Source organism: Nansenia antarctica, assembly GCF_963989245.1.
Source record: "Nansenia antarctica genome assembly, chromosome: 5".
In the NCBI taxonomy this organism is placed as follows: domain Eukaryota; kingdom Metazoa; phylum Chordata; class Actinopteri; order Argentiniformes; family Microstomatidae; genus Nansenia; species Nansenia antarctica.
Window position 1 is genome coordinate 34,541,169 of NC_137690.1, and position 23,948 is coordinate 34,565,116.

The 23,948-nt window shown below is 43.0% G+C and overlaps 4 protein-coding genes across 4 annotated transcripts; 1 reads left to right on the plus strand and 3 right to left on the minus strand.

The window, feature by feature from the left end:
- Positions 1-1,930: 1,930 nt before the first annotated feature.
- Positions 1,931-2,899, minus strand: LOC308158883 (uncharacterized protein). The gene is made up of 2 exons (XM_080532593.1): positions 2,403-2,899; positions 1,931-2,235 (listed from the first exon to the last, which is right to left on the minus strand). Exons 1-2 carry the CDS (start codon positions 2,848-2,850, stop codon positions 2,108-2,110), a joined length of 576 nt encoding a protein of 191 aa, XP_080388719.1. The 5' UTR covers positions 2,851-2,899; the 3' UTR covers positions 1,931-2,107.
- A 3-nt stretch (positions 2,900-2,902) lies between these two features.
- LOC308157985 (zinc finger protein 462-like) lies at positions 2,903-5,211 on the minus strand (the record flags this gene model as incomplete). Its single annotated transcript, XM_080531578.1, has 6 exons — positions 2,903-2,937; positions 3,060-3,402; positions 3,698-3,921; positions 4,430-4,566; positions 4,728-4,974; positions 5,175-5,211. 6 exons carry the CDS (start codon positions 5,209-5,211, stop codon positions 2,903-2,905), a joined length of 1,023 nt encoding a protein of 340 aa, XP_080387704.1.
- Positions 5,212-6,749: 1,538 nt separating this feature from the next.
- On the minus strand, positions 6,750-20,125 carry LOC308157986 (uncharacterized protein; the record flags this gene model as incomplete). Its single annotated transcript, XM_080531579.1, has 5 exons — positions 6,750-6,828; positions 6,930-7,592; positions 11,067-11,233; positions 11,891-12,480; positions 20,089-20,125. 5 exons carry the CDS (start codon positions 20,123-20,125, stop codon positions 6,750-6,752), a joined length of 1,536 nt encoding a protein of 511 aa, XP_080387705.1.
- coq2 (coenzyme Q2 4-hydroxybenzoate polyprenyltransferase) lies at positions 19,498-23,565 on the plus strand. Its single transcript, XM_080532183.1, has 8 exons — positions 19,498-19,608; positions 20,706-21,072; positions 21,372-21,538; positions 21,983-22,104; positions 22,210-22,295; positions 22,408-22,541; positions 22,718-22,906; positions 23,184-23,565. Exons 2-8 carry the CDS (start codon positions 20,748-20,750, stop codon positions 23,337-23,339), a joined length of 1,179 nt encoding a protein of 392 aa, XP_080388309.1. The 5' UTR covers positions 19,498-19,608; positions 20,706-20,747; the 3' UTR covers positions 23,340-23,565.
- The last annotated feature ends 383 nt before the right edge of the window (positions 23,566-23,948 follow it).

Sequence of the window (23,948 nt, forward strand, 5' to 3'; positions counted from 1 at the left end):
TCTTATTGTCCAAATGTTCCCTGAATTTTAGCTGCATGTTTTTCCAGCATGTAAATCCGTTGTCAATAAAAATTCGACTCCCCTTCTTTCCCCCTGCCAATACTGTGTCGTTTGTGACATTTACCAACGTTTATGCTATCAATAGTTCGAAGCTAGCGTTAGATGCGAGGCTGCTCGGGAACATTATTTGTTTCACAAAATAGCCTGATTTAGTTGACCATGAACATCAGAGACTAGACTACATTACGAATGTTCATTTAAAATACTCTATAGTGAGCACTGGTATAAGAACATGAACCAGAGAACAGCAGTAAATGCAAGAACCCAAGGTCGTCGCTGATGATGTTGCATTTTCGATTAGGATACGCTTACGGGATTAAAGGGACGGGCGACGGGCGAAGAGAGAGGGAAGGGATTTCCAGAAATCCAAATGTCCCGCTAAATTCGGACCAATCACAAAACTGTTTTGCAAGTGCGTTAATTGCAACATAGTAACATATTGTAACTTACTACATCCTAAATCGGAATGAAATGTAGGTCTGAAAGCGGCCTAAACTAGCTTAATCTGATTTTTTTCTGTTCTCTGGTCATAAAGTGGACTGAATCAATTAGTGGCGGAGAAAATGTATTCGTGGCGGCCCGCCACGAATAAATGCATATAGAGGAAACACTGTCGGACTCTAAAAAAACGCAAAAAAAAATCAACCTCCGTTACGAAAGGGCCCCCGTCGCCGCCTTGCGGGGGGGCCTCGGCATTTTGCGGTACGCCACTGCCCTACACACATTCTAAAGTGAGTTATAATAATAATACTATATGCCATTTAGCTGACACCTTTATCCAAAGCAACTTACATTGCAGTGCATACATTTTTCAGTATATGGTCCCAGTGGGAATCAAACCCACAACTTAAGTGTTGTTAGCGCCATGCTATACCAACTGAGCCACAGAGGACCACAACATGTATTCACTGAAGTCTTTTAAGTTGAGGAAAAGTTATAAGAATTCACCCTTAAAAACTACAAATAAAATGTATGATATTGAATATGTAAGAGTAGAATCATTTATTAAAAAAAACATTTTAGAAGACAATTGGATCACCATATTTACAAACCATCCAAAACAACTAATTCAATAGAGAACCGTGTGATTTCTCACAAGTATAATCAGAGGTGCAAACGGTATACGTTCAGTAAGTGAAAATAACAATACATTCAATTAAACTTCACAATATCACTTTGTTTATCCAAAAGCAGTCCTACAACAATATCTCTTATTATTGTATCAGACCCTGGGCCCTATTATGCACTTCATATAGTGGGCGCCTAAAACCCGGCGCTAAGCCCAGAAATTAGTCATGGGTGTGTTTTGGGCGTCTTCTCAATCAACCCAATCAGCGTGCCAGGTGCCATTCCCTTTAAGAACCGGCTGCGTTAAGTCATTAGCGCTATGCTATTATGGAAGTCCTAAGAAGGAGGTCAGCGCGCTTCTCTGCAGAAGAAAGTAACATTTGCCAGTGGTGGCATTTATACTGTGACCGTAATTGACGTCTTGCCGTGGAGCCACGTGCGTGTTCATGTGTGCCCACATGCATGCGCAAAACGAGCAGGCGCGCTCGTGTTTGAAAACGTGCATGAAGTCTAGCGCCTAAGAACTTTTCAAACCACTTCTTAGCGCTAGGCGCAAACTCAGATCGCATAATAGCAGGGGCGCCTAACGCACTTCATTAACATATGAACACTCCCACAATGAGTAATATATGCACGGGAGTCTTACGTCTTATGTGTGGGCGCCTAGGGACACCTGCATAATAGCAGTAGCGCGTATGAAGCGCATAATAAGGGTGGCGGTAGGTCTTAACCTGGCGGTGCGTCTTAATTAAGACTTAAGACGGCAAGTTAAGAAGGGCATAATAGGGCCCCCTGTGTCCCAATTATCCATAATTTCCATTTGGTCCACCCCCCAACACAGATTTAAAAGCATATGTTTGGTGTAATACCCCATCCTTTTAAAACTATGTAGGGGAGTGGGACAAGTGTATACTTCAGGAAAAAAGGATGGAGAATTGGGACGCAGACATTAATCCTCATCGATTGCACATCCAGGCACCTACATGCCATGGCGCATCACATGTCGCTCCAGCTCAGCGTTGTCGATGAAGGTTCGGCCACAGAGTTCGCATGCAAACAGTTTCTCATTGCTGGGGACTGGAATCAACTTCGGGGTTGAGAGGGCATCTATAGGATAAAACGCAGAGTTAGGGACACTACACAGGTTGAATCTCAAAAGGTGAGGAGAGAAAGCAAGGAATCGGAGAGACACATGAGATTCTACCAGTTCTCGAGTTTGAATTTGAAAGTATTTCATCCTGTTGAAATATTGTAAAATAAAGTCTGACTCTTACCTTTAGGTTCTGACGTGCCGCCATTTCCCTCACTGTCTTCTTCCCCCTCATGTTCTGGATTCTCGTCCCTCTCAGCCTTTTCTTCATCCACTTTCTCCACTATAGGCACCTGCTCCTGGTTCTTATTGCACTTGTAAATTCCTGTCTCCTGCTGTCTCTCGATATGACTTCTGTGTGTTTCTTCTTGAAGATACTCGTTTTCAAGCACTGGCATCTGATGATACTGGTCCCCTTCTTCCTCTTCCATCTCTTCTTGCCCTTGGTTTTCCTCCCATTCCATGAATTGGTTCTCTTCTTCTGCATCAACGTTGTTCTCTTGCTTCTCAGAGTGTCTTTTATGAACGTTGCAGTCTTGTGCCACTCTATCTGTTGTCATGTCATGATCCTGGCACGCATCTTTCTTGTCGTTTGTCTCCTCTTTGTCCACCTCTCCCTCCTGGCCTTGCATCTCACATAATTCATTGTGATGTTCTGGAAGGTTCTCCTCTCCCTCATGCCCTTCATCCAATGGCTCTGTTATACGCTCCTCTTCCTCCTGGCCTTGCGCCTCACATAATTCATTGTTTCGTTCTTCTAGGTTATCTTTCTCCTGGCTTTCCTTCTGATGTAATTCACCAGTTTGTTCTGCAATATTCTCTCCTCCCTCCTGCCCTTCACCGGAAGGTTTTATGTTCTCCTCTTTCTCCTGTCCTGGCTTCTCATCTAATTCATCAATTTGTTCTGCGATGTTCTCATCGTCCATCTGGCTTTGCTTTTCATCCATTACATTGGTTTGTTCCGCTAAGATTCTCCCTCCCTCCGGCCCTTCATTGATTGGTTCTGCCATGTTGTCCTGCTCTTCCTCCTGTCCTGGCTTCTTGCCACATCTGTCGTTTGTTTCTTCATCTTCATTCCCTGGCTCAGTGCCACATTTATTGTTCTCTTTCCAGTTCACCTTGCTAAGTCTGGTCTCTAGTTGCTCCAGATTGACCTGACCCACAAGCTCATGGTTCCTCATAACCTATCAAAAGAGAACAACATAAGACAGAACATAGTTACACCAAACACAGAAGAATTGAGGGCTACAGAAAACATGACATAGTGTAAGGTGGTTCAGTATCAGCATTGGTAAAACAGAATTACATTTCCATTTTCGGCATTTAGCCTTATTCCAAAGCGACTTACAATCGATACAGAAAGGGGGGATATACCCCCTTATATTCAATGTGACTATTTGTCAACAGCATCACAAAATAATGTATGGTGGTTACGAAATAATGTATGGTGGTGGTAGAAGGAGAATGTTCAGCACTAACATGGTGTTTTTTACACAGGTGCTCCTCCAACTCCTTCAGCTGCGTGCAGTCAAAGAAGCAAAGCCGGCATTTGTAAGGCTTGATGTCGTCATGTTTGACCATGTGCAGACGCAGGGTCTCATCACTGGAGCTGGTGAAGGTGCACTTGTGACAGCGGAACACGATGCCCTGCAGGTATCGGGACAGCTTCGATCGACGCACTTCTATCGGGGCCACCCGCTCCTCTGTGAGGGTAAGAAAATAAGACAGAAAAACCCGGGTCAGTGTAAAGTCAGGGCGTTGTACATACAAGAAAGATGTGAAAGGGGTGGCGGTAGCCTAGAGGTTAGAGAGGCCGGCTAGCAATCGGAAGGTCACTGGTTCGATCCCCGCCTCAGGAGGGAGCTGCATGTGAGCTGGTGACTGGAGGGTTGCTGGCATCATATCTAAGGTGCCCTACCACTGCAGTTGTGCGCTTGAGCAAGGCACTTAACCCCTAATTGCTCCAGGGACGCCGACTACAGCTGACCCTGTGCCTAGAGCAAAAAATACATTTTGTTGAAGTGTGCAATGACAAAAAGGTTGAATCTAATCTAAAAGTTGGCATAGTAGATTACATGAAGACTGTGACAAAGTGTCAAACAAGTGCCTTCGCTGTGTTGAATGATATTTGAGACCTGGATTCTGCTGTGTTGAATGATATGTGAGACCTGGATTCTGCAGTTATTCGGTCAATATCAGGCATATACCTACCACGATGGAGGAGGATGTGGTCGATCATGTTGTTTTTGTTTTTGGTGTGGTAAAGGCAGAGAGGACAGCGCAGGTCCTTAGGAACTTCTGTTGGGCTGCTAAAATGTCCAGCGATTATGTGCATATCCAAATTCTTCCTAATTGACGCATGTAGAGAAAGAAAACATTAACACACGCTACATAACCTGGTTAAGCATAAAATATTTTTATTCCTTGGACAATCATGGCATGAGTAATGTCTGAGAGACAACAAAGGCTAATAATGCACGTTTGAGCTGATGTGGAAATAATATCTTACCTGAAGCCAGTGATATAGGAGCAGTCCTTGCACCTGAGGAGCCTTTTGCCATTGTGGCGATTCAGGTAGTGTCGACGCATACTCGGTATATGTCCACTGGCGAAGGTACAAAACTCACAACTAAATAAGCCTTCTATGGTTGGCATGGTGGCTTGTGGGGCTGAAGGAGCAGAGGCCTTGCCCAGAGCAATCTGCCTGTAGTGATTCAGCTGGCGCTGGACATCTGGGGGCTCTGAGTACGTAGGCTCTGTGAGGGGAAGGTATTAAATGGTATCCCATTACACATTCAGCAGACACTCATCCTTGACCTGACAGGCCTGGTTAAAGGTTAAATTAAATTAAATAATTATTATAACAAGGGTAATGTTAAGGGTCAAAACGCAATAGCCAAGTCTAGTCAAGTCAGAGACAGCTGAACAATGAACATGGTGGTAAAGGGGCACTTGCTTTCAGTGAGGACAGCTTCCTGAGAATGTTCAGTCATTCCGTCGACTTCCTGTGGTTCTGCAGGGTGAGAGGCCTCTTCATTTGGCCTCAGGGTGCTCTCTGTGTCCTGGCTGCTAGTCAAGGTGTGATTCTTGTCTGAGTAATCAGCTACTCAGTCCAAACAAATACATGGTTATAAGATGTTAGAGCTCACCTTTTTTGCTAATGCAGTTAGAAATCTCAAAGTAAAATCTCAAGTTTCTGCATAAAGGTTCTCTCACCTGCATGTGATTTCAACAGGTGATTCTTCATGAGCCCAATGAAATTTGTTCTGTATGCACAGAGCCCACAATGGAATGGTTTGAGAGTCCCAGGCCGGTAAGTTATATGCTGGTCAAAGCTAAGAAGACAAAAGCAGACAAGGACTCAATTGGATTTATCTAGATGGTTAATCATTGCAAAAGAAAAACATGGTAAATGTGATGGCTAAGAAGATGTGTTTTCATAGTTAAGATTAAGTTACGAAAATATATTTCCCTCTTACATTGTTGATGAGGCAGAGTCCTGCCATGTGCCCAGCCGCTTGACCGCAGCCATAGCAGCATGGCTCCGTTCGTGTGAGCGCAAACCTTTCAAAGACATGAGTGACCGCTCACACTGGTTGCATTGGAAACAGTCAACTTCTCCAGATCCCTTCTCCGCTTCTGCCATCTCAACAGACTTGGAAGGTGACCCCTGTGGACTCAACCCCAGTGCAAAAGATTGTACTTTTGTCACATTCCAAAAGGCCAATTCGTCTGTGGTCTGAAACTCAGGCAATTCTTGTCTTTCAAGCTGAAAAATAAGATAGATTGTGGTTACATATAGCAGGCCAAACAGTCTTCATCCAGTCCATCTGCCAAACAATACAGTACCCATAGAATTTGACACGTTCTGCATCCCAATTCTTTACCCTTCCTACTCCAGCCAAGAGTAGAAATCATTAGGATGAGAATGGATCTCATGCTTTTAAATATATGTGGGAGAGTGCAAAAGTCTACACTTCAAGAAAAGGGGAAGGACTTTTTACATAGAATTTATTACATGCCACTTACCATGACAACTTCGGTCTTTGGTTGTTCTTTCTTTGCCAGCTTCCGAAACACCCCAGTATGGTGGTCAATATGGGAACAGAGCTCTTTCTTGCCCTGGATTTCAAGGTCACAGTATCCACATTTGTAGAACTCTGTGCTTCTATCTTCGGAAGTACTTGAAAGGGTAGTAAAGTCCTGTTTGAAATCTTTGCTGTGAAAATGGGTATAGTGGATACTAAGCAGCAGAGGCGAGTTGAAATATAACTTGGTGCACTTCCTGCATTGAACCGGGAGACATTTTATGCCATTCTTAGACTGTGGTTGAAATAGTTTGCTGACGGCCTTTTGCTTCTCAGCCCGATTTGTTTTCACTGTCTTGGGGGTAGAGTGCAGACTGAAATTAGAGCCAGGTTTGCCATATGGCTGACTGCTGTCGAGCACTACAGGGTGTAAAGTCATGTGATGGGTGAACATGTCTTTTTCGCTAGATGTTTGGAAAAAACAGAGAGAACATGTGATGTCCTTAATCAGAGAAGCCTGATAGTCTGATGAAGTTGAGGGAAAACCTTTTGGGCTTGACTTCTGACTTGAGCGTTTGAATACTGATACAAAGTGAGTGTTGTATTCAGCATGGCTATGACACCTCCTATAGTGGACTCCAAGGTACTTACGAACAGACGTTGAATAGGAACACAGGGAGCACTTGTTGGAAAACACTTTGTGTTCAGTCTTGTTGTTATTGTGGCTATGACTCATGTGGCGGTCAAGGCCCTTTTTGGTTGTGCAACAGTACTTGCAAAGGTGGCACTTGAATACAACAGATTTCCTTTTTTTGAAAATGGCAGCCTGAGCGATTGAGCTCTGGGTGTTTCTGTATTTTGAGAGCAGTTGTTTTTTAAGGAGAGTAGACTGTGTAGGGGCTGATTTGAACATACTACTCGCAGCGATCTGGTGGTGATCTCTCTCATAGTGAATTTTCAATTTCTTCAACGATGCATAGATGACTGGACACATTGTGCACCTGTAGCCTCCTATTCCTCCTTCTGTCCTCCCTCGTCGGTTTATAGCACAGTCCTCCACATTAGGGAACTGAACCATTTCTTTTTCTAGGTTCTCTGCCCTCGCTTTGTACGCTGGATGCTTCATCTGGCAGTGAGTGAGTACACCGTGAGTACGGGAGTTAACATACGGACACACTGGACACTTGTTCACAGGAGTGCCCTCACTTGTACTGGGTTCATCGTAATTTTCATTTGCAAAAATTGAATGATCATCTTTAAATTCCGGGTGCTTCTTTCCACAATGGGTGTACACACCATGCATTGTGTTGAAATCCGTAGAACAGACAGGGCATGTATAATGCTTGCTTGGCGTTGAGGTTTTAAGGGGTAACTGTCCTGAAATAGTTTCTTTTAATTGTCCAGGAATGTCAAGCGGGTGCTTTTGACTGTCGAATGAACCAAGTATGGTATTGTGGACATCTGCCTCTGCAGTCTGTCTATTTTCAGTCAAACGCCTACTACTGATTACATCTAGAACAGAGCCATCCTCCTTGACAGACCATGGATGAACTGCCCGGTAGTGGCTTTTAATACCTGGTATGGTAGAGCTCTTAAAGGGACATGCTCTGCATGGGTAGAGCTTGGTGTCGTTCCTTCCAGGCAGTTGAAATGGAGATGTTTTCGGGTCTCTCTCAAGCTGAAGACTAATGTTCTCATGCTTAACGTTGTGTTCTGATTGAGCTTTCTGTTTCTTTGTTTTAGGTTTAGGGCCAGCATGTAGCACGGAGGTGATGTACTCAACACTAGATTTGCGCCATGGATGATGTTCTAGGTAATGCTGATAGAGTCCATTTGCTTTGGGGTGAACACTCACACACCACTCACAATGATAACCTGTCTCTAAGATGCCATCCCGATAGGCCGAGCGTAAAATTGAAATGACTGTGGCTTTCAGCTGATGCTTATTCCCTAAATGCCTTTTTAGAAGATAAACATGAGGAGTAGTGTACATGCATTTATGACACTTAAGCTCCCTGGTCTGTGAATCTCTCTCCGATTCAGAGAATGACGCTGTGGTAGAGGACAAGCCAGGTTGACTTGTTTGTGGTTTTTCACTTTGACCACAGACAGTGGCAGTGTATTGGACTACTTGATCTGCAGTTGCCTTAAGATCACAATGTCTTAACTTCTGATGATTCAAAACCCCTCTGACTGTGGGGTTGCCATAGTTACAGAGCTGGCAGAAATAAATCTTGTTTTCTTCTTGGGAAACATCAGGTTTCAAGAGGGAGGATTTAGGTGAATCCAATTTTCTTAGCTGAGATTTGCCAGGTTGACTTGTTTGTGGTTTTTCACTTTGACCACAGACAGTGGCAGTGTATTGGACTACTTGATCTGCAGTTGCCTTAAGATCACAATGCCTTAACTTCTGATGATTCAAAACACCTCTGACTGTGGGGTTGCCATAGTTACAGACCTGGCAGAAATAAATCTTGTTTTCTTCTTGGGAAACATCAGGTTTCAAGAGGGAGGATTTGGGTGAATCCAATTTTCTTAGCTGAGATTTGCCAGGTTGACTTGTTTGTGGTTTTTCACTTTGACCACAGACAGTGGCAGTGTATTGGACTACTTGGACTGCAGTTGCCTTAAGATCTAAATGCCTTAACTTCTGATGATTCAAAACACCTCTGACTGTGGGGTTGCCATAGTTACAGAGCTGGCAGAAATAAATCTGGTCTTCTACTTTTTGGGAAATGTCAGGTTTCAAGAGGGAGGATTTAGGTGAATCCACTTTTATTAGCTGAGATTTGCCAGGTTGACTTGTTTGTGGTTTTTCACTTTGACCAGAGACAGTGGCAGTGTATTGGACTACTTGGTCTGCAGTTGCCTTAAGATCACAATGTCTTAACTTCTGATGATTCAAAACCCCTCTGACTGTGGGGTTGCCATAGTTACAGACCTGGCAGAAATAAATCTTGTTTTCTTCTAGGGAAACATCAGGTTTCAAGAGGGAGGATTTAGGTGAATCCAATTTTCTTAGCTGAGATTTGCCAGGTTGACTTGTTTGTGGTTTTTCACTTTGACCACAGACAGTGGCAGTGTATTGGACTACTTGGTCTGCAGTTGCCTTAAGATCACAATGCCTTAACTTCTGATGATTCAAAACACCTCTGACTGTGGGATTGTCATAGCCACAGAGCTGGCAGAAATAAATCTGGTCTTCTACTTCTTGGGAAATGTCAGGTTTCAAGAGGGAGGATTTAGGTGAATCCACTTTTATTAGCTGAGATTTTACAGCCTGGTTATGAACCACAGCAGTATATTTGAATATTTGCTTGGCACATGACTTATGCTTAGGATGTTTTTTCCTTTGATGGATCAGAACACCCCTCACTGTCGTGTTCCCATAATTGCAAAGCTGGCAGAATAACATGCTCTCTAAGTGTTCCTGCATAAGAGGAAGAGGTAAAACTTGAGAAGAGTTAGGTGAGTTTGTGAGGGTGCACATTTTTGCAGTTTGGGTGCGAAGCGCAGTCGTATGCTTGAACACCTGCTCAGAATTTGTTTTAAGCTCACTATGTCTTTTCCTTTGATGATTCATAACCCCTCTCACGGAGGGATTTCCATAGTTGCAATGCTGGCAGAAAAACAATTGATTAATTTCTTTGTCAACATTGGACCTGAGAAGGGAGGCGTCGGGTGAACTTTCAGATTCATTTTGACCATGTACCTCTGCAGTATATCTGAGGACTTTATTAGCAGTTGCTTCAAGGTCACTGTGTCTTGACCTCTGATGATTCAAAACCCCTTTCACTGTATGGTCGCCATAGTTGCAGTACTGGCAGAAAAACAAGCCATCTACCTCATTCTCCATGTCAGGTCTGATGAGGGTGGTGTTAGGGCAGTTTACGACAGTCGGCAGTGTTATTTTGCTGTGTTCACTCACTTCAGCAGTCTGTTGAAGGATTTGCTCAGCAGTTGACTTGTGACCGTGTCTTAACTTCAGATGATTCAAAATCCCTTTCACAGTGGAATTTCCATAGTTACAAAGCTGGCAATAAAACACTCTCTCTTTTGCCTTGTCCTGGGCAAAATCATTTTGGAATGATATGTTAGGAGTATATTTTCCAACAGACTTTTTGCTTTGACTACGAACCTCAGCAGTATAGATGTGAATGTGCTCAACAGTTGCCTTGACATCACTGTGTCTTTTCCTTTGATGGTTCAGAATCCCCCGCACCGTCACATTGCTATAGCTGCAGTGCTGGCAGAAAAACAAGCGCTCAACGTCACTCTGCAAAACATCAGATGTGGGAAGGGAAGTGTTGAGAGACTTTACTTCCTGGGGTTTGAATGGCTCTAAAACAATCTTTTGAGCAGACACTCGTGATTCCTCCTTCAGTTTCTTAGATGTGGTGGCAAAAGATGCTTTCTTGATCTTGTCAATTGTCACTCCTGCCTTTGGATGTTTTTTTTGGTAGTGGACAAGCATAGCAATTACTGACTTATTACTAAACATACAACGTTTGCAATGGTATAACTCCTCATCCATTCCCTTGGATGCTTTTGGGGGTGTTGGGGTGACATTACTAGTTTCATTACGTGATGTCTGAGACCTCTCAGGAGATATAATGCCTGCCTTCCTTGGGCTAGATGTTTGTCCAGATGATTGAGAGAGTGGCTCTTGAGGATGCGTGTCTATATAACTGCAGTACATTAAGGAATTGTTCATTTGAAATGATGGATGCTCTTTGTTATAATGGACTTTCAATAATCTACCAACAGGAGTGGTAAATTGGCAGGCAAAGCACTTGTACACCAAATTAAGCTGATCTGACCGCTTCATGAACACATTTAGAGCGTCTGGATGCTGATCCATGTAGTGCTTCTTGAGGTCATCAGACGTGGAAAACTCAACAGGACAGTCGAGGCAGCGGAAGGTGGCACTCCTGTCACCTTTATCCAGGATGTATATGAAGTTATACCTGATGTAAGGGTGCACTCTCTGGTAATGGGTGCTTACACTGCGGTGGGACTTGTGACTGTAGTCACAATGTTTGCAAAAGTAAAGTCTCGTTGGGTTGCCACTGCTTTCTCCATTTACTAGGTGGTCATCCTCATCCTTTTCAGTCCCTGAGAAACTTCTATGTAGATCATCATCGCTAACCTCAAAGTTGAAAGAAGAGCTCACTGAGAGCTTACTTTTGATGCTTTGAGGGCTTCTTGTTTTCATATCGACTTTGAGTTTTTTCTCTGCAGGACTTAAAGGGTCCTCATTGCTCATCATGTCCTCATTAGTCCTCTTGGTGGCACTGTTAAATAAAGGCCTTTTCAATGAACCACCACTCGTTTCAGGTTCCTGCTGTTCAGTAGATGATGGGCCTGGACCTGCATGCATACTATAAAGGTAACTGTGCTTTTGTTGTTGGTGATTGCGAAGATCCATCAGAGACATTGCAGAGAAATGGCAGAGTGAGCAACAATGAGTATTCTGCTGTTCACTCTCTGTATGACATTGCTCAGTGACTTCATCGTTGTCCTGGTCAGTCTTTGATAATGACCCCTGTGACATGAGGGTGGGTTTGTTGGCCAAATGTGGTGGTGGTCCTCCAAGATTAGGTAACTTCACTTGTGAAGATTCCAAAGGTAATCCAGATGCCACTCTGATTTTAGAAATCTTTCCTGAGGATCCCATGTTTGTTTGAAGATTCTTCAACAATAAGCTAGAGTTAGGAATGCTTTTGGTGTTTGAGGTAGACATGGATTTAGATGAACTCACTTTTCCTACTTGCTTGCACTGGATTGCCCACATCCCAGTCACAGTGTTTGTCTGCTGCACAGACCCTCTGGAATTGATCAGCTTGCCCTTCAAAAACCTTTTTTGTATTTGTATTTTCAGGGTTTTCCCCTTACCAGACGGCACTTTGTGGTATGCTTTTTCATGTTTGTCAATAACAGTCCTACTAGACGATGTGAAAACACAGTGCCGGCAAGTAAAAAGTTCCCCTGAATTGTCGTTGTAGAGGGAAAGGTCGGAGTTTGGTTCTGTGGTAGTCGTGGAAGCAGTTGAATTCCCTTCACCTTGAGAAGAATCCATGTCAAAGCCATGCTCCCTTTTGACATGTTCACGAAGAAAATACTTGGATTTGAAGATGAGTACACAATAGTTACAGTGGAATGTCTGACTCTGAGAGTTTGATTGTTGAGAGACCGTTTGACTGATTTGGTCGGACTTGAGGAAGTGCCTGGAATCTGTGGGAGTATAAAACACCAAAGTCAATAGATGAAAACAACATGATATTATACAATAAAATCCAAAATTATCAAAGTATTATATATTATGAGACCCATTTAGTAACAAGAGTTACCTTGGTGACATTTATGATTAAGTAGCCCAGTAGTATCTCTGTAATTAGCCTACTCTATTAATAACATGATATCAGCATGCAGCTGTTACATATAGGGCTGCAACGATTAGTCGACATAATCGACGACGTCGATCATAAAAACTCGTCGACGTGGAATTTTAGTGTCGACTAATCGTATAATTTTTTTGGGAAAAAAACGTTTATTTTATTTTATTTTTTTTAAACGGGAGCCATGCAAGAATCAGCTGGGTAAGTTTTAGCTAACGTTGTTAGCCAACTGGCTAACGTTATATTGTTAGGGTCGTAATGTTTATGTTAGCTTTACTGTTACATGTTGGAAAACAACGTCTCATGGACAGGGCTGTACATGCTATGAGCGTTTGTGCTATTAATTTATTTGCCCTGTGGCACGCGTGTGACAGACAGAGGCGCTTGTATGTAACGTTACGTAGCAGGGGTTTTCCATGTTGAAGCCAGGAGAACGCGAGATTAAATGAAGTGAGGGGTGGTCGCTATTAAAATACCAGGTAGTCATGGTGGATGATCATGAATGATGCTTGATAAGTGAATGCTATTTCAATTATGTTGAGTCCACCAGCGAGCTGTCTGTAAGATAAACAGCGCCAAGCGTAGCCTACTAACGTGAGCTGTCTGTAGTCTAGCCAGCAATGCTAGCTAGCCAATCAACTAGCTCTGTGAGCAGCTGTAGCTTGGCGTAACGTTAGGTTAGATAGCTAGTTAAGCCGGATTTATGCTTCTGCGTCGCCATTTACGCGCAGCGAAAAGCCACACGACTAATCGCGACTAATCGGAAAAATAATCGACAGATTAGTCGACTACCAAAATAATCGTTAGTTGCAGCCCTAGCATAGAACATTAGGAATTGCTTTGTGTGGCCTGGGGTGGTCCAGTGGTCGACAGTGCACACATGTGCCCATGTCGGCATGGGTTCGAACCCGGCTCATGCCCTGCTGACATGCCCTCTCTCCCTTCTTTCCTTACTTTCCTGTCTTTACTATATCTGTCCAATAAAAAGAAAAATATGAGTGGGACTCAAAAAAAGGAATTGCTTTGTAATAATTGGGGCTAACCCTAACCCTAACCCTATCAATGTTAACGCCTGCGATTAATCTGGAAACCGTAACGTTGTGTATGCAAATTAATCATATTACCAAGTACTACTGACATGCGTGGCAAACGTGTGTGTATTTGTGTAAGTGTTGAAGAGCCCAGTTTTCGGATCACTAAATAGGCTACTTATAATTTGTCAGCGAATTCAGCTTGTTTTTGATTCACTGTATTGCCTTCCTGCTTTGTACTTGGGTGAGTGTTAGTGTTAGCCTACATGGCTTGTAAACAAACGTATGTTTTAAGACTGTTCAAAAGCAAGGACTGTGTGATCACCTAGTTGTGTAGTTAGCCTATGTGTTTTCAGCATCTTGTGATGTGCTAAACGCAGTTAGATGTTACATAGCAATGTTTTTTGTCAGCTGCTAGCTAGCTACCGTACCAACGCGATGGTAGCAAACACGTCTATTTTGATTCAGAGTGATTTTCTCCGGTATTTGGTTTGAGGTGTACCAACATTCAAATGAGCATATCTTCTTCAAGTATTTTCAGATTTCAATGTATGACACATCATTTTAAAGCTTAAAACAATCTGCACTTTCATAATGTGTAAACACGTGGGGACCAAACCAATCCCTGTCACGTATTTAATTTCTTACAGTCAGAAAGTGAGGAACAGCTGATGAAAATAAAACATGTTTTCAAAGTCCTTGTTAGAACTGGAATGGCATTATTAACTACTCATGTGACAGGGTCTGATGAAAAAGTCCCCAAGTAGGGTAAATAGTTGAAGAAGATATGGGTGTATGCTTGTTTGAATGTTGCTACACCTCAAACCAAATACCGGAGAAAATCACTGAATCAAAACAGAGGTGTTTGCTACCATCTCTATCAACATCTAACTGCATGTTTAGCACATCCCAACAATGATAGAATATCAACATGCTATAGGTATGTTGATATTCTATCATATACACATAATTAGATGATCACACAGTGTGATCCTAAAACTGTTGTTTGTGATATTGAGTGGGCTTTTCAACACGCAAAACTTGGTGGTATAGGTGCATCCCTAACAAGAATAAGTGCTGTTCCTTATTCCATTTCTGCCCAACTCAATAGGCCTACCAATTATGCAATTATCTTATCACAAACAACATGTTAATACAACGTAATTACAGTGTTACTACACAGGACATCTGGGAAACTTGTGAGTCATCTGAGGGCAAAGCTCTAAAGGGCTCTGCACACAGCGTGCGATTTCTGTTGCGCGTCAACATTCCATTTTGAAGTTTGAATGGAAGTCTATGAGAACATCGCATTTCAACACACATGGCCCCGATGCACGGCGAAAATTCGATTCCATTCATTTTGAATGGGAAAAAGCACAAATTTGACAGTGCGACAAAACTCGCACGCCGTGTGCTTTGTCCCATTCAAAATGAATGGAATCGAATTTTCGCCGTGCGATTAAAATCGGGGCCGTGTGTGTTGAAATGCGATGTTCTCATAGACTTCCATTCAAACTTCAAAATGGAATGTTGACTCGCAACAGAAATCGCACGCTGTGTGCAGAGCCCTTAAGGGGAAAATAAGATAAACAATTGTAAATAAAAGGAAACCATTACCTTCTTCCATCACCCCTGGCTCAATTAGATCCATGTTATCAGTGCTATACTGTCACACTGGAGAAACAGGCCTACCTGCAGGGAAACATAAAAATACTATTGGCGCTTTTCCACTACCGTGCCGGACCGCGTGAGCCGGTTTGTTTTGCTTTCTCCACTGCCAACCGAGCCGGGCCGTTTTAGCTACCCTTCCTGACTAGGAACTACTAGGAGCGATAGGTACTTTTTGCCAGGCTATGTGTGACGTGTGACGCTGCAGATCGTTGATTGGTCACAACATCGTCATCCCATGTTCCAGAGTTCACCGCTAACCGCCATTTTTAAATACCACAACAGACTCTCGGAAATGTCATTTACTTATTCTGTAATTACTTATTAATAAAGATTTGAAAAATTATGATAACCATAAAAAGCATCATTGAACTTTTCTTTACAACAAGCATAACAAAAAATCGCTATTATGGCACTGTGCTGTGGCGTTCCATAGTCCAGCGCTTCATCATCCCCCTTCTAAAACTGCCATCCCCCCTTTTCCCCCGTATCTAGAACAAACGCGGAGATTGTATGAGCCCCGGCGTCAGTCCAATGGGAGCGTCAAGCACAGCCTTTCCGTAGAAATACATTGCTCCCTGTCTAACGTTATATATCTAACGTTACATGTTTTAAGGCTGATCTGTGCATGATAGTGCTGCATTTTGACATAATTCTTATCGCATTTCCCCCCGTTGAGCTGTATAGCGGCACTTATTAAAGTGAAGTGCTCTTATGACACTTAGCCTAACTCCTAACGGTCCCGCCTCGCTCCGGGTCTGTTGTGTATAATGGAGAAGCGTTTCTGAAATGGCGCTTTTCCACTATCGTGCCAGCCCGGGTCGACCCGGGTCAGCCCTGTTCTTTGGCGCTTTTCCATTGAGCGGCCTGGATCAGCACGGCGCAGTACGGCACGCTTCTTTAGCTACCCTTCGAGGGCAGGAACCTTTTTGAGACCCGGAACCTTTTTGCCAGGCTGCGTGTGACGTGTGACGCTGCACACCGTTGATTGGTCAATGGAAATCGTCATCCCATGTTCATAGATTTCTTCGCTAACCGCCATCTTTAAATACCACATTCGCTCTTGGAAAATGTCACTACAGTTTCTGTAATAGCTTATTAATAAAGATTCGAAAAATTATGCTGACCATCGTATTATCTTAGTTTAATGTCATTTCAATGCATCATAGAACTTTTATTTACAACAAGCATAACACAAAAATCGCTATTATGCACCGTCTTTGCCCGTGAATAACACCGGCTATGAAGGTGGTACAAACACAATACTCCTTTGCTAACTTCACCATCGGTATACGGTCATTTTGAGCCCTTAACCACCGCGCTGACACCCCGAGAAGATATGCTTTTAACCGTAAACTCGATGAACCGGGAGTTCACCCGCTGCTGCTCGCAGCACCGCGCCTGCTGGTTTAAACTCCTGTTGACAGCGGGGGGAGAGAATAGTTTTACCAGGGAATTCGCTCCGCGCTGTGTCGACCGTGATAAGAGTGTCGTATCGACACCATTCAAATGGTTTTGGATTCCCTGTCCTCTCCCCTATCCGGACACGTTTGAATTGTTATCCTAACCCACGGTAAATCACAGTTATTAACCCGCAAAGGGCACCGTCTTTGCCCGTGAACGGTATACGGTCATTTTGAGCCCTTAACCACCGCGCTGACACCCCGAGAAGTTATGCTTTTAACCGTAAACTCAATGAACCGGGAGTTCACCCGCTGCTGCAAGCGTATCTATAACGAACGCGGAGATTGTATGAGCCCCGCGTCAGTCAGCCTTTCCGTAGAAATACATCGCTCCGTTATATATCTAACGTTACATGTTTTAAGGCTGATCTGTGCATGATAGTGCTGCATTATGTTGATCTATTTATATCGATCTATTCTTGCCAATTCCTTATTACCAGTGGAAAGGGGGATGGCTAAAACACTTTGAATGGGATAGATAGGACTTTCCGTTCAATGAAGCATGATACTCGCGAGTTCATCTCGCTTTTCCCACCGTTGATGTATTAAACAATCTAAGCAATCTAATCAGAGCAGTAGTTATTATGTAATATTATTGATGGATGTGCCATTTTTGATGGACAGCAGTGAGCGGATGACTTGATGTGAGCATGTATTTGACTAATGCCGATAGTCTTGCTCCGAAACCGGAGCTGTCTACAGCGGATTCAAACTACCGTAATTCATGAACTATATGCCCAATCTAAAAAAATCAAAGAGTTTCTGAAAGCAGAGAAGTTGCACTTTTTGAACAGTTGAACTTTTTTAGGCTTATTACGTTAGTTCACCAACAAAAAAAGCACAGTGCTCAACGTGTCAGGAGAAATAAAAATAGAATTGTGTCGGCATTTCCCTGGTTGCGAGATCTAAACTAGTCTACTAGAACTGAAAGCGGCAAGTTACAGGCACTTAACATTACATGTTGTAAGGCTGATCTGTGCACGATAGTGCTGCATTTTGACAATATTCTAATCGCATTTCCCCCTGCTGATCTGTATAGCGGGGGGAATCTTATGACACTGTTATGACGCGTAACTCCGCCTACTATCTCCTGCTCCTCCTACTCGTTCCTGGTCTCTTGTGTATAGTGGAAAAGCGCCAATACCCAGAACTGTTCAAAAGCGTGCCGAAGCGAGCTGAGCCGAGCCGAGCCGGGCCGTATAGTGGAAAAGCGCCAAAAAAAGTACGGTACAGGTAGGATACAAATGCGTGCCGTACCGAGCCGTACCGGTCTGGTCAATGGAAAAGCGGCATATGACAATATTTCTTGTCTAAGGTTTCAAACCAAAAATATAGGCCTAGCCCTAGTCCTACACTTTCCATGCAATAGAAGGACATTGTTCAACTGAAACCTCTCCAAAACTGAGACATTTACAAGCTGCGTGTGCCCTTTTCTTAATCAGCGTCTGAATAATGGTAGACTTGACATCAACAATAGGATGACTTTCTACTAATCAAATCAAGTATGATGCCAACATGGTGCTCAGATTTTTCCTAATAACATGCACGGATGTTGCCCATCATTCTCAATTTCAACTGCACCCAAATATTTCTAAGCGCATAAACAATAGGCTAACTACTGAAATTGGGTCTCAGGATTTGTCTGGATGAAGTCTACGAAATTGTGAGGCTGGACCAGACTGTCTCAAGAGAGAATGTCTGGAAAACCTCTGCTTTAGCTAATGAACAAGTATTTCCAATTAACCACTATCATATGAGCCTCATTGCATTCATTGGAACAGCTGTTGCAAACCAGAGGCAGCTCAAGCCCTCTCACTAGAAACACGCTGCCAAGTGAGAACCCTTGATATCACTGTTCAGAACAAATCACACCAGTCTCCGTGACTTAAGAGGCAAACAGAAACACTTCCTACAAACGGCGATTTCAACACATTATTAACATACAGTAAGATGTAAGCGAATGAATATTTAAACATTTCCTTTCATGCTAACCTTAGTCACAAACAGGAACCAATGCGTAGTGCAGTCTGAACCCCTAATGATCCCACCAGAAGCATCTGAAAAACGAACATTACTGTTCCAACGTCTGCAAAACGTTGATGATGAAGTGACCTGCAAAGAGCACACAAAAAGGATCACGAAAGAGGCTGCATACTTACAAGAGGATTCGGAGAAACATGGAGCATCAGACGATATTTCGGGTGCACAATATGTGGCTAGTTCCGTAGTTGTTCGCCATTTTTCCCGCTCCGTCCTCCTATACACAAGTGAGGGGCCGTCCGTGAACGAAGCAGTCTCTGAACCGGCTCTTTTTGGTGAACGTTGGGAACCGAGACCGAAATCTGAAGAGCCGTTGTTTTTTTCTAAACGAACACTAAAATTATTCTACTCTGCACAGCCTCATTTCATGACACCCGCATAGGAGGCTCGTTACTTTAAATTCACGTGTGTATTAGTTTTTTTTTGTGTGTAAGACATTAGTCCAGTCCAGGCTTTAAAAAAAGTATCCAGTTTTTATAATACACGTATCTTTTGCACATAATTGTGTTAAATGACATTCGGAACAATGTCATTGAAAATGTGCACAAGAATCAATCAGAAGTCGAAATGTTGCTAAACGAGGCCATTTGAACGAAGAGCCGTTTGGGAGCCGAATGGACGGATTTTGTAGGTGAACTGAAAACTGGAAGAACTGGAAATGCAGTTTGATGCTTCTTCCGTTCCGAGACCGACCGGGGACAAGCAGAAGGAAGGACCCCAGACAAAGAAACTCTGGAGCCCTAATATATAACCCTCACCTAGGTAAGCAAACAGGGGGGGCAACCACGGATCATCTGCTCATTTAGGAATGTCTTGGGAGTGCAGTCTAGTCTAGTTCAGACGTTCTAAGATTTGTGTTATAACGAACGACAATAATCTCTTATTTTAACACATATGTGGTATCTACGATTTGAAGGAATAGTATTGCTAGCTGACACCTTCATTTATTTTTGCATTGACAACGTATGCAGGGAAATGCAAGGAAATGCAATAAACAGTAGGGACCACAAATAATGGCCGTATAAAATGCATTTAAAATGCATTCATTGATATCGCTGAGATACTTCATCGGTTTTCACAAACTTTCATAAACAGCCCAGCGTTGACTTAAAAAATGTAACCAGCCAGCCAGCAAGTGAACCATATCAAAACGATGGGTCATGTTGTTGTGACAACCCACGTGTAGTGTTGACTACCTCAAGCACAACAATGTTTCCCCACGGAACATTCAACAAGACGTACCGTACCCACATTCGCACGCGAACGGGAAGTCCGGCATCATTTTCCGCATAGATGTGTGTTTTCTCATAGATAATACAAATATATACATATATAAAACACATGTGTTTTCTGTGAGTTATGCTTGTTAATGTACGCCCAGACATAATAATCAAGTGATATAATTTATGTGTTAGACTTAAGTCATTCAGCAGGCAAGTGGCTCTCTAGTTCGGTGTGTCACATGGAACGATGTCATTCAAGTCGGAAAGTCCAGTTGTAATAATAATAATAATAATAATAATAATAATAATAATAGTTCTACTACTGTAAACGGCTGTACTGTTACTCTATGACTTTGGCTTTGTTACCGGGTAGATTACAGTTGTGAGACTGATGAAAACCTCTTCTCCAACTGAACTAGGCTACATGATTACATTTGGAGTTTGACACTTCGTTACATTACATTAGGTGGTCCCTGGTTGATAGTGTGTCAGTGACATTCACGTTAGACTACATTCACCTGTGGCACAAAGGAAAGTACCTCTAGGCAGAGCAGCACCCCCTATTGTTATGTCTGCCTTTCTGACAAAGAACATCATTTGTATATGAATGAGAACTGCATGTTGTCTCTCTTTCAGATGTGACTGGGGGAGGATAATGTGCGCCTGACCACAGAGACGATGATCCCTACCAAGTTGACATCACAGCTCACGCTAAACACCTTGAAGAGGATTCACCATGGTCCCTGCTACGCCTGCCTCTCCAGCCTGTCCAACAGTCACCTGAACAAGGAGAGAAGGACCCAAGTGTCTCCCCTCCACGGGACGTCGTCTGTTTTGAAAAGAGTCTTTCACAGCCGGAGGTCATGGTTATTTCCACCTGCCAGACTCCCCACCACACCCTGTGCCGGGAGACAGTTCAGCCTGTCAGCTGCTGGGATTGTCAACTCATTGCCAGCACCCGTGCAGCCATACCTCAGATTGATGCGGCTTGATAAGCCAATCGGTTAGTAGCTTCAATGTAGACCTAAACCTGTGAAACCTTGTTTTGTGTGATGAATAACTCTTACAGGCCTAGTTTTCAATGTTCTTGATCCACATAAAGACATGTAGAGTGTTCTGATTGTTTTATTGAATCTGTGGGGATATTTGAATCAAATTACAAAATCCTCAAGTCTCTTCATTTGCCTTTTTAGCGAAAGTCTTTTCCCCTCAAATGAACATACACATTGATTTCACTAGCTCAGCTCCTGTTCTAAATGTTTGAATTATGTTGATGTGACGGTCTGGGCTGGGGTCCTGTAGGAACGTGGCTGTTGTACCTGCCTTGCGCCTGGAGCATTGGGCTGGCTGCAGACCCAGGGTGTCTCCCACATCTGGGCATGCTCACTTTATTCGGCACGGGGGCTCTGCTGATGAGAGGCGCCGGATGCACAATCAACGACATGTGGGACAAGGACATAGACAAAAAAGTAATCCGCCAATATTTTATGTTTTATCGTTGTTTACAAATCTATTGTTGTTCAAACTCTGAACACATTGGTCACACGTCCTTGTTACAGAGGGCGCTTCATTGGTGCTCCCACAGATCACAGTAAAACCAAATGGACCAGTTGATATAGAGAGGGGGCGGCGGTAGCCTAGTGTTTCGAGAGGCCGGCTAGCAATCGGAAGGCAGCTGGCTCGATCCCCACCTCAGGAGGGAGCCGCATGTGCCCTTGAGCACTGCGCCAGGGGCTGACTATGGCTGACCCTTTGCCTAGAGCAATACCCAATTCCAACAATTGACAATTGACAAGTTGATTGCATGGCAATTAAAACATTATATTATTATTATTATTATTATTATTATTATTATTATTATCATAGATACAATCAGGAGATGATTTTGAATGAATGTGTGTGTATTTTTGCAGGTAGCCAGGACAGCCACTCGACCCATTGCCTCAGGGGAGATATCTCAGACGCAGGCTCTCGTATTTTTGGGTGGTCAGCTCTCTTTGGCACTGGGGGTTCTACTTTGCCTCAATTATTACAGGTAGGCTACGCTGCTATGGACATCTTAGCTCTTGGGCTGAGGTTAAGAGACCTAGACTAGTTCTGTGTGAACACTTCTCACACATTTGGTTTGTCTTCTTCACAGCATAGCACTTGGGGCAGCTTCGTTATCACTGGTTGTCACGTATCCACTCATGAAGAGGATCACTTACTGGCCACAGCTTGTTCTTGGTAGCTATTATCTGCATTGAATATACCACAAATCATTGTGCGTTTTGAAAGCACCCTCATGAGATTATTTTCCGTAGCTCACGGGCAAATGACAATGCTGTTTTCTCCCCAGGCCTCACTTTCAACTGGGGAGCACTACTCGGGTGGTCAGCGATGATGGGCTCCTGTGACTGGTCTGTGTGCCTACCTCTGTATTTCTCAGGAGTGATGTGGACATTAATTTATGATACTATCTATGCCCATCAGGTAATAACAGTGTGTCTTCTGCTAACGCAATGTGTGACTCATTTCATACCCATTCAAGTTTGCTGTTGGAAATGTTACTGCCTCCTTGGCTTAACCTGTTTTGGTTGAGAATGTTCTGGACTGCTTCATAAATAATAGTTCGGTTTATAACGTTTTTATTGCCGTTGGTCCCCCAGGACAAAGATGACGACATGAGAATCGGGGTCAAGTCGACAGCGTTGAGGTTCGGGGAGCAAACCAAACCATGGCTCTGTGGCTTCGGAGTGGCCATGATGTCAGGACTGGTCATGGCTGGGGTCAACACTGACCAGACTTTGCCTTACTATGCAGTCCTGTCCACTGTGGCCATGCACCTCACACACCAGGTAAGATTTATGATATTGTTTATGCATGTTCACTGTTATGTATTAACATCAATATGAACTCTAGAATACAGAAGCGTTAGTATATCTCTAATCGAGTTGTATTTGTTGTTTTGGCCAAGGATGGGTCAAAACTATTGTAATGTGAATAGTTAAAGAGGACTATTTATCAGGAACCCCCTAAATTCCAACTTACAGAACAGGTAATGAGAAACTTCATTTTCACACCATGTTTCATTGAAGAAGACTAATTGTGATGCAATCTTTTGTTGATTTTTAGATGTACACGTTGGACATCAACAAACCAGAGGACTGTTGGAAGAAATTTGTCTCAAACAGAAACCTTGGACTACTCTTGTTTCTAGGAATAGTTGTTGGTAATTTGTGGAAAGAAAGAAGAGAGACTTTATTACAAAATGATGAGGAACTGCAATGAAGTCAGCACATATGTCAGACTGTTGGTAGAAATTGGTCTCAAATAGAAACCGTGGACTACTTCTGTTTCTAGGAATAGTTATTGGTTATTTGTGGAAAGAAAGAAGAGAGACTTTATTACAAACGAGGAGGAACTACAGCAATGTCAAACTGAAAACAATGAGTGTGCAGCTGGCTGTAGTTCTTATTTTTAACCGTAATTATTCTGTAACACAGTACAGTATGGGGTGTAGTCCCTCAATAAAAGCTCTTGGTTTAAAATTGAGTTTGGGTGAAGTTCAATAGCATTCATTATACAATGTCGATTTGATGGTGTTATCAATAAAAGTACCACCTAAAATAATAATAATAATAATGCATTTTATTTATTTACGTTATTTATTTATTTACAAGCATAATAAGGTGGGTTTCCAAGCAGGATTTGAAGGTGGAGAGAGAGTCAATGTTGTGGATGTCTTGTGGAAGAGAGTTTCAGAGATGGGGGGCTGAAGGCTCTAGACCCCATAGTGGTCAGGCGGGCAGAAGGTATAGTGAGTTGAAAGGCAGCAGAGGATCGGAGAGTGCGGAGTGTAGGTGTGAAGGAGTTCAGAGAGATATGGAGGTGCAAAAT

Bases quoted from the DNA above. Each gene is read 5' to 3' on its own strand.
- coq2 (XM_080532183.1), top strand. From the start codon at position 20,748: ATGATCCCTACCAAGTTGACATCACAGCTCACGCTAAACACCTTGAAG. The intron at 21,073-21,371 runs GTTAGTAGCTTC...GGGGTCCTGTAG, and splicing joins GCGGCTTGATAAGCCAATCG to GAACGTGGCTGTTGTACCTG. The intron at 22,542-22,717 runs GTAATAACAGTG...TTGGTCCCCCAG, and splicing joins ATACTATCTATGCCCATCAG to GACAAAGATGACGACATGAG.
- LOC308158883 (XM_080532593.1), bottom strand. From the start codon at position 2,850: ATGCAAGGCCAGGAGGGAGAGGTGGACAAAGAGGAGACAAACGACAAG. The intron at 2,236-2,402 runs GTAAGAGTCAGA...TTTATCCTATAG, and splicing joins CGGCACGTCAGAACCTAAAG to ATGCCCTCTCAACCCCGAAG.